The sequence below is a fragment of the Amyelois transitella genome, chromosome 6 (genome assembly GCF_032362555.1).
Source record: "Amyelois transitella isolate CPQ chromosome 6, ilAmyTran1.1, whole genome shotgun sequence".
NCBI lineage: Eukaryota > Metazoa > Arthropoda > Insecta > Lepidoptera > Pyralidae > Amyelois > Amyelois transitella.
In genome coordinates, this window is record NC_083509.1 from 2,803,823 (window position 1) to 2,814,967 (window position 11,145).

The 11,145-nt window shown below is 34.5% G+C and overlaps 1 protein-coding gene across 1 annotated transcript; it reads left to right on the plus strand.

The window, feature by feature from the left end:
* Window positions 1-10,037: 10,037 nt before the first annotated feature.
* LOC106134553 (cytochrome b-c1 complex subunit 8-like) lies at window positions 10,038-10,689 on the plus strand. Its single transcript, XM_013334638.2, has 2 exons — window positions 10,038-10,191; window positions 10,583-10,689. The coding sequence occupies exons 1-2, from the start codon at window positions 10,038-10,040 to the stop codon at window positions 10,687-10,689; spliced, it is 261 nt and encodes an 86-aa protein (XP_013190092.1).
* The last annotated feature ends 456 nt before the right edge of the window (window positions 10,690-11,145 follow it).

Sequence of the window (11,145 nt, forward strand, 5' to 3'; positions counted from 1 at the left end):
TAAGATGGGGCTTCATGTTTTCACCGTCTCCTTTTACATTTAATGAGCAAAATAAATTTTCATCACAATGTTAGGTACGCCCGCGGAAAATTGTTTATTGTTTTTCTTTAAAGTGCTTTGATGAAGTATTTGTTGATGTGTTCTACTTTTTTTTTTATTTGGGCGGGGTGACTGTAAAACAAACTATTCGACGTAGGATTAGTAGGCGGAGGTTAGTCGGGAGTCGCATCATGTAAAAATTTACTCAGGATTCCATTTATTTTTCATTAAATCCAGTATTGTGGCGCAACCCAGACTTCAGACAGGTGGGATTGTGACTAACACCAGGGAGAAAAAGATACATACATACATATGGTAACGTCTATATCCCTTGCGGGATAGACAGAACCAACAGTCTCGAATAGACTGAATGGCCACGTTCAGCTATTTGGCTTAATGATAGAATTGAGATTCAAATAGGGACATGTTGCTAGCCTATCTTTTTCTCTAGCTAGTTGCTAGAGAAACAGATAGGTATGTTAAACTCTTTATTTACTGAGTGGTAAAAAGTGTACAATATAGGTAATCAAAATAGAATATGTTTGTTCTTTTTATAATAATAATTTTTTAATCATAAATCAGAATATTCGTTTAAATTCCTCATTATTCTCCCGCTGGTCTAAGGTCTTAATCCCATTTCCATTGAACCCAATGTGCCCCTTATGACCACAATTCTTGATTGGGTAAGTTTGTTTGTTTTACGAAGTGACTCCCGTCTGACCTCTGCAACCTTTAGAAGTGAACATGACTCATATTGGACTGATACGGAAATCTGAAAATAAATTTAGCCTCCGTATTCAGGGTTTACATACACACATACATAATATCACGCCTCTTTCCCGGAGAGGTAGGTAGATACTACCTCTTTCCACTTGCCACGATCTCTGAACACTTCCTTCGCTTCATCCACATTCATAACTCTCTTCATGCAAGCTCGGCGGTTTCGGGTACTCATGACCAGACCCTTTACCAGGACGTCCTTAATTTAGGGTTTACTTCTATAATTTTATGTAATACAAAAATCAACTACGAAATATACGGTCAAAAACATAGTACGCAATCATCCAACAATCACCATTGCAATTTAAATACATTCGGACTGGAATAAAAGCAATAAATAAACTGTTCACTCCCCGATCGGGAATTGTTGGGGAACAAATATTGACGGTTGTTTAATGTCAACAAATGTACGATAGTTCCGATTTTAACGAAGTGTACGATGACCTATTAAAGTGACCGCTAATTGTAAAAAGAATGCGCATGCGCATAACGTCGGTTCTGATCTTTTACGGCTATTATCCATCGGATTTCATGCGTTCATTCATAATTATAATCACGTCTATATCCCATGCGTAATAGACGGAGTCAACACTCAACAGTCTTGAAAAGGAAGGCTACGTTCAGCTGTATTGTTGAGTATTCAAAATTATATTTTCAAATTGATTTTATTTTCACCGATTATTTTCATGAGTGTAGATACATATCTTCACGTCTCTTCGCAAATTTCCAAGCTTTCTCTAGATTCATTAGATACTCTTTTTAATACAGACCAAAGATTACTGGTACTCCTTAAACCGGTATCTTTTTTCAAGATATCTAGAATTTTCATCAAGCACATAAGTAATTCTTTATGTGTGTCAGAATGGCGGGTGTACCTCACGGATTTTAATATCTGTTTTGGATTAAAAACGTACCTGATGTGTACCTCAGTGTACCTATCCTAAAAATCTGTGTACCTCCTTCTATGTAAAGATTTTTAATAAAATAGGTACACCCGCGGTCCTGACGTCAGGACCGCGGGTGTACTTCTAGTTAGCATATGTAGGTAAGTTAACTGTATATGTAGATTTGGTACCTCTTGTGTACCTGCAGAAACAAATATAAAATAAATAAAAAATATTAAGGGAGTTGAGAAAATGAAAAAAAAAAAATTTTGTTTCTTCGACGTTCTTTTTTATTTTATAAAAATAACTACAGTATTAATAACTAACAATATATGAAAATTTTTGGAACACGTATGGCAGTCATTTGGAGACGATGCTGTAGGATATGTCCAACTTCGTTGAGATGCAAAATTGTGCACAGTTAAGTGCAATATTTGCACGGAACATAAAGTTCGTAGTAAACCATATTCAGCCGCTATGGTAATTGAACTGAATTGAAGCCACATTTTCCGCATTGTTTTTAGGTGTTTTAATAGTTGTACTTTCACACTGCGGCACCGCACAATATTAATAAAATGTAGAATCCATATTATTACCACATAACTTCGAAATAATTATTCATTACATACAACTTCGACAATTTTTTGGAACACGTGACATCACAGCGGGCGTTTGACAGGTATCCGCGTTATAGTGTGCAAATTCAAAATGGAATTTTACATAAATTATTTTAAAGGTATTACTTGTAATCTTAATCTATATATATAAAAGCGAAAAACACTCACTTAGGAATTACGAAATCTACTGAGCCAATAAAGATGAAATTTGGCAGGAAAGTAGATTTTAATTAGGAGGGATCCACTAAGAAAGGATTTTTGGAAATTATATTCCTAAGGGGGTGAAATAGGGGTTGCAACTTTGTATGAAACTTCGTCATTTTTAGTGTTGGACGCATTAGATGTTATGTTGTTATGTTCGAATACAGTTATAAGATTTTAAAAATTGCATTTCTATCGCGGTGAAATGTATGTTGTATGAAATTTCGTCAATTTTAACGTCGGGCACATGAAATTTTAGAATTTTAGTTAGTATGAAATAATCATTAAAACATTGGATTTTGAAAACTGCATCTCAAGGGCGAAAAATAAGGGTTGGAAGTTTGTGTGAAACTTCGTTTTTTGATAGGCGTCGAAGTGCGAGAAGTCTTAAATATTGGTTAGTTAAAAATACGTATCAGTTACGGAAAGCAGGATGGCACTAAATAGGATAGGATAGGACTGGACGGGGCAGGACGGGACACAACAGGTTGGGACGAGACGGAACAGAACGAGAAAAGACGGGACAAGACGGGAGAAGCCATATGAATTTAAATCAAATATAATCTTAAAACAGTCCCGCACAATACGGGATTAAAAAATGGGTGAAATTTTATGGCGTATCCTTATAATCTAAAATACGTTTGCGCGGGCGAAGCCGCGGGCAAAAGTAACATTCCTAAAGCACAAAATTTATTTTTATGTAGGATTATAAAAATTATTTAAGTCCATACAGGATACATTCTGCAATCATACTTTTAGGGCTTTTTGTTACGTTATAACGAAGATCGTCATAACACTCCCATCGCTTGCCTCGGAAACAATGAGATCTATAGTGGCCAATACTCTTTATATTATTTGTTGTAGGACCCGTAGGTAAAAATTCAACGATACCAAGCAATGTATATGTTTTTTCATTTAATGTTACACTACGAGGCACATCATCTAAACATATACTTTCGGACTGACTTAACTCAAACAAAACAGTGTTGTGAAGTACATAACTGAATGCCCGTATTCCGTTGCAATCATTATGGCGACATTTAACAATATTTAAATCGTTGCATAATGAGTCTTGCGCAGATTTATTCAGGAGAGAAATATTTTCAGAAATATTTGTGTCTATAGGAAGAAATGCAATTTTTCTGCTGACATTTTTAAGTGAACAAGATTCGTTTGTACAAAATTCTATACGATCAGCACTGTATAAATCTTCCATTAATATTTTCTCGAAGATATATGTCACCGAACACTCACAATTAATGTGGGTTATATTATTATTAGAAACTTTGTTGTCACAAAATTTGTCTAAAAATATTTCTGCTCGTTGTTTGTACAAATTTTGTTTCTTACTGTTTTTGTCTATCATAGCTTTAATAAATTGACAGTACATGTTATCGCTATTTAATATTGTAGTGCTCAAATTAAAACCATCAACACATCCAACAGCAATTATTTGAGAAACAGCATCGAATGCACATGTGTTAGTCACCATAACATCTTCAATACCAGTCCTTGTTCTACTTCCATTAAACAGTAATGGAATAATAGAATATTCTTCAGTAATCTTACGTTTTGATATGCTTCGTTTACCTAACCCCTTCCAATTTTCTACAAGAGAAGGATTTTCTGAGAAAATTGATTCATCTTTGAACTCTCTCTTAACTTTGTTTGATTTCTTGATCTGATCTCTGATATTCTTTCGTTGATATTTACTTTTTCTAATTGTTGATTGTGATGTATTTATCAATTCTGTTTTAGTCATTGCTGTTTTGACTTCACCAGCCAAAAATTCTGAATGAATTTTTAAAAACTCATCAACTCTCAATCTTTGGCTCTTTGTGGGGATACTGCAGAGGTATCTTTTTATCGTTTTAAAATAACTTTCTACGTTGGATGAAGTGGCCACGGTATTGGTGGAGTTATAAACATGCATCATTATATTCGACCATAGTGGGAGTTGACTAACTAAACGAGTTAATGTTCGTAAAAATGATGGCATATAATATAAGTTTTCATGACAATCGGGTTCATCATCATCATCCAGAGATACTAACAAGTTTATTTTTTCAATTTCATCTCTGTACCATTTAGGGACATTCGAAACTTCTTCTGTTTCAGATGATTTTACGAGTACATCTTTGAATGAACGATTCTCGCATGTAGTTTCATTAAAAATGGAATTCGCATTTGCTTCAGTTTGTTCTTTATTGGAAGTGATTGTGTCTATATCTTTGTTTGTGCGTATAATATTTCTGAGTGTGTTTAATGCAGTCTCGCACCTTGACTCTTTTTTTATGAATTTATGAAGACAAACTGTTATTACATCTGCGATCACGTCTTTTGAGCGGTCATAATTATCTAACGATTTAATGTACAGGATACATTTACAATAAAAGGCTTTCACTCGTGAGTCAACATTTTGAAGACAAGATAAATTATACACTGTTTTCGCGAAATGGCTAGTATCTAAACGAATATATGTTTCTTTTGGCGTTTTAGCGCCTGAATTTAGTTTATTGAACGATGAAGTTAAATAATCTTTCGTGGTCTCGTGACGAGTAAATGCCTTAACCGCTGCTCCAATTATAGCAGCAGAGTCGTCCACTATTACTTCATTGGGAGGGTTTTTTTTTGCCAACCAAGCTTTTAACCACATATTTATTGTATTCAAACTCTGATTTTCAGATAACATCTGCATAACAGGTACACTTTTTCCATTATTTACGTCATACAGTACTCCTGAATATAGAAATATGTGTTTTGTAATTATTTTTTCAGTTGACGGACCAGTCTCTTTTACAATACTGCCGGTGGCATCTAAACTTATAACAGTTGAATTTAATTTTGAATAGGATTCGTAATATCTCTCTTGAGCTGGTGACCAATAGTATAAATAAAAGGGGTACAAAGCAATATGCCTTATCAATTCATTGTAAGGAAATACTGTTGTCATACTCCACAAGGCCAAAATAGGATGATTATGATAGGAGTGACTCTGTTTATATTCATATTTTACTTGACGCAAACATCCCGCAGTTGGCAGTATTGATGGCTCAGTATCTCCAACAGACATAATTTCATCCGCTAATTTATTACGAACAATGATCGCAGATTCTTCGCTCTTCAAACTTTCAGAAAGTTCTCTTCGCTTAGCAGGGGACATTTTAATTTTTTTTGCGGGTATTTGATGATGACTACTGTCATAGTTAGTTAAAAACCCTTCACAAACTATGATTTTATCCGTTGGCCAATTGATTCGTATTTTAACATCCGCTTTGCATTGCACACAAGTTCCATAGCACGTAACTGTATCGCCATATTTAACGGAATGGTTTTTAAATGTCCAACTACAGGGTATTTTTGTTTTTTTCCAAATTTCTTCCCGTAGGAGATGAGCCCATTCATGTTTCGGTAAAACATATTTTTTTTGAGAAGTTTTGGACTTAGATTGTAATTTATTTCGTACAGTGTATTTTGTGATAGGTTGTATTTTTTCCCAGTGATACATATCAAGAGAAAATGTAAATACCTCATGTTTACTAGGGACCTCGTCTTCGTCTTTTAAAGCACCTTCAGTATCTGAAGCTAAGAAACTATTGCTCTTTGAATCACTATTATCTTCAGACAATAAACCAACACTTTCAGAATCAAAAAAATAATCATAGTTTCGTTTTAATGATATATACAATGCCTTTGTAGACATCTTGCCTTGTAAATCCTTACATATGTTATGAAATATCTTATCACAGGGTGAAGGCAAGTCATCTTTTAACATTAAATATTGTCTATATTTGACAAACGCTTGTTTTTGCTCTTGTAACGGTACACAACTTTGATTACCACGTTTCATTTTAATAAAATAAATATGACTTATTTTTAAAAACTTTTGCGCAAGCGAACAAAAATATCTCACCACGCGATCTATAAGATTGTCATAAAATCGTCGTCGAGGTTATGTAACATATTTTTTTAACTTAGAAAATAGAGAGAATCGGCTAACACAGTTTATATTGTTGTAGACAGTAAAGCAATTTAACATGTACTAGATTAAACATTGTAATAAAGAATCAAATGCACACTTAAAATTTTCTTTTTCTTTTTTTGTAACTGGCCAGTTATGACACATTCTGAACAAAACAGAAAAGAAGTTGCACAATACAAATTATAATTAACATATATCAACAACAAAATGTTTATGTATAAATGATCTAGTTCATTACTGCAGTATATACTTTCATGTAGGTATCCTTCAGAGGCAAGCAATGGGAGTGTTAGGACGATCTTCGTAATAATGTAAGAAAAAGCTCTATACGTATGATTTCAGAATGTGACCTTTATGGATTTAAATATTTTTTTGTAATATACATAAAAATATATTTTGTGATTTAGGAATGTAACAATTCTGTACCTATACATAAATGTATAATTACATACAGACAGAAACTAGGGTTATAGGATTATAAGAGTTCCGTTTTTTTTTATTTTTTTTTTTTCATTTTCTCAACTCCCTTAATATTTTTTATTTATTTTATATTTGTTTCTGCAGGTACACAAGAGGTACCAAATCTACATATACAGTTAACTTACCTACATATGCTAACTAGAAGTACACCCGCGGTCCTGACGTCAGGACCGCGGGTGTACCTATTTTATTAAAAATCTTTACATAGAAGGAGGTACACAGATTTTTAGGATAGGTACACTGAGGTACACATCAGGTACGTTTTTAATCCAAAACAGATATTAAAATCCGTGAGGTACACCCGCCATTCTGACACACATAATTCTTTTAATACTCGTGATACTGTATACTTTTCGTCCTGGCGTTACTTTTGGTTACATCCTCACCTCTCTGGAGAGGAGCTCAGGGTGCGTCTGAAAGACCATGATCCTGGAGTCCCGTTTTTACTCCAAGTGACTACCATCTGACCTCCGAAACATTTGCAGGGGACCCTTACTCATATTGAGTCATGATTACGCAGTTGCCTAAATGTGCAAGTTTTATAGTTTTTTATTAGTGAACAAATGGAAACCAATGCATCTAATTCACTACACATACAAACATTCATATAATCACGTCCATATCCCTTGCGGGGTAGATAGAGCCAACAGTCTTAAAAGACTGATAGGCCACGTTAAGCTGTTTGGCTTAATAATAGAATTGAGATTCAAATAGTGACAGGTTGCTAGTCTGTCGCCTAAAAGAAGAATCCTAAGTTTATAAGCCTATCCCTTAGTCGCCTTTTACGACATCCATGGGAAAGAGATGGAGTGGTCCTATTCTTTCTTTTCTAATGGTGCCGGAAACCACACGGCACTTATTCACTACAACTAGTACATATTCAAGCCCAAACATTACCTACAAAATGTACGTAATTTATGGTCGCATAATACATAGAACCAAAACCGTGCACTTAGCAAGTTTCTCAAAATTGCGATACGTGGAGAATGCTCGACGTTAAGCATTTTAGCTTTCAAACCGGTAATAGCTGGACGGTTATGACCTATTTAAGATGATGTAAATATGGTATAAGGTCGGAGAATGTTACCATTTGAACAAGTTTTAGGAATAGGTTTAAAAATGTACCTACAATTTTGAAAACAAAAATCGTTTTAAAGATTATCCTTATGAGGCATGAGGTCGGCGTATGTTGCAATTCTAACAAATTTTAGTAACAGTCTTAAATAATTATATGTTTAAAAAAATATAGTGATTTGAACACTATCTTTATCTTATTTGGAGTATCACTAAACCAGTATATTTACATATTGTAGTTACTATTTTTTGTTGAAGAAAAACAAATTTTAGTCAATAAGAAATTATAATGTTTATTCCTTTACAGGTAGATAGGGCTACAGTACAGTCCCGAAAAGATTAAAAGGACACGATGAAATTAAACAGTAAGAAATAAAGATGTAATAGTATGATTTTGTATATATTCTTATATTCAACCCACTAAAAAACAAGTAGTTTCTCAATTTGATTATATTTGTTTTTTGTCAAAGTACGGGTGCTCGTACGCCTATAAAAATTGTGTGTCAGTACAAAATTCACCGAACGTAGAGGTTCCTTTATGTTGCATCGAATTTAGTTACGGCCATCAGTCGTTAGTTAGTCGAAAGATAGCCGCATTTATTATTTTTCTATAAATATTTTAAGCTTTCATAATCGAACCTTACAGTTTTTCAATTGGGCAATATCAGTTTTAATAATTGTGTTGTTTTTTTTTGTTTCACGACATAGGTTTACGTCAAATACCTAAATTACTTAAAACTAAGTTAAACCGCTTCCAAGTAATATTCTACCCATGTACCAAACATTAAAATTCGTATTGTAGATTTTGCGTGAAAGAGTAACAAACATATGTACATCCACACAAGTTTACAAACTTTCGCATTAAAAATAGTATTAAAAAAGAGCCGAAACAACTTCCCGAAAATCATAAGGCTACATTATATTACTACGGTACAGGCATTATGATCGATATCTGAAAACTTTTCACTAGCCCATAAAACATTCTCCAACAATAACTAACAGGAAATTGAGGCAAGCCCCCAACACTTTGCTTTTACCGTACAAAACACTTTTTCAAAGTAAACGACGTCTAAAGAAATCTACAAGTCATACTGAAGTTTCATGAAAAAAAGTACCGACTAAGCCTCTCCCGGCATTAACTGAGACTCAATAAGTTTCTGGCCGGTTTTACTCAGAAAAGTGAATACTTAAGATTTTTTAAGTAAAAGCAAGGCAGAACATTCGGTCTTAATGTTTTGACAAGAAATCAACCTTTTTTGTTTTTGAAAGGAAAATCACTTTAATGGACGGCCTCCATGTCTTCATCCGAGGGTGTTGGATACCTGGTAACTAGCCACTAAAACTTCTCGAAGCGAACTGTTTGCCATTCAAGGGCATCATGGAAACGTATGGCATTCCACCACGACGCCCTCAAGAAATCAACCTAGCTGTTATGGATTCGTTTTGCCTGGTAGACCCGCAGCTCTCCTTGTTCCAGAGATGCCCCTAAATAGCGGCAGGAATAAATAAAATAAAGAGATTGCAAAAATACGGTCTTTACTTTTCCACTGATACAACGAGACACTAACAAAATACTATTCAAACAATGACATTAAAATAAAAGAAACATTTTGAAACCCAATCTTTTTGGTCATGCGATGAAGAAAGAGTGCTAGTGTTGGGGCACTACCACTTTTTCTTCATCGCTTGTACCTATTGGCTATCATCTAAATTGACATGCACACGCAGATACACACATACACATTAATATATGCATGTGTTAATCTAATGTTTACGACTATCCTTATGGGACAGACAGAGTTTAGGCTCGAAGTTCACGTTGCCTTTGCCTGCTTAGCTAACCTGCTTTCATTCATCTTCTCAGAAAAGCGTGACATGAAAATGAAAGAAAAAAAAATCAGTCAACTTCATTTTATAAGTCAATTTGAAAGAATTCATACATTTACATCTGAATTTCTATTGGTATTCCTTGATCAGGCAATGGGCAAGCATTTCGGGGAGTTGGCTAAGATCCGAGGCATCGTCTACTACAAGTTGTCTCCACATGAGCAGAAGCCGTTTGCTGGCGCGTTCACTTATGGGGCTGCTAATGTTCTCACGAGGACCTCTGCTTCCATTCTCTATTGGCTTCCACGTGAGTTAATATTATTTTTTTATGAGTAATTCCATCATTGAGTCATACACCTGAATTTGGCCTTTCAGTCTTTTCAGGACTGTTTGCTCTGCATCGCAATGGATATAGACGTAATAAGTAATAGGTGATGCACATAAAGTCACATATTCAACTCCCACATCAGACATATACCAATGTTTATTTCTGAAGTTATATACGTTAGTTTGAATACTAACCCGTGCCTTGCAGCGAAGGAAAATATCGCGATAAAGCCAGCACATTCAGGCAAAATAATGTTTAAACCTTTAGGTGTACCTGCAAAAGTTGCGGAGGTCAGATGTAAAAGTACTATTTAATTTTGTGGCATAACATATTTTAATAGTAATTTCTTCAAATATAATACCTCTTCTAGCGATTGTCGTTGGATACCTGATCTACAAGGGAGTGGAAGAAGCTCACCATCACTCCAAGAGGAAGGACCCCCGAGACTACATGGATGAAGTTGATCCAGAAGCTTAAAGTTAACTCTCGATTACGTCTTGATCATGTAATGCATGAATAAAAGTTGTGTACTTATTCTTTATTTTATTCTTCTTTGTCTTTCTGAATTATTAGCTAGAGCTAGATACTTTATAACTTGATTTTACCCGCGGCTATTTTGCAAATGCCATGGGTACAATAGTATTTACCGGGATATGAAATGTACTCTATATCCCTTTATATGGCAATTAAGAGGCTGGTCTTATAAACGTGAAATTTAAAGAAGATTGATTCTGAAAATAATGTATGAAAAGGCAACAAACAAACTTACATTCGCATTTATATAATAAGTTAGTATTTAGTTTCAGTTGACTAGTCTTATTATGACGTGTCTTTTTTCATGCTGTGCATATGCTCCGATGGATCTATGTGATACCCTGAGAATGCTATATAGGTGGCGATAGGTCCTCAAAAATATGAATTGCCAGAGTCTAG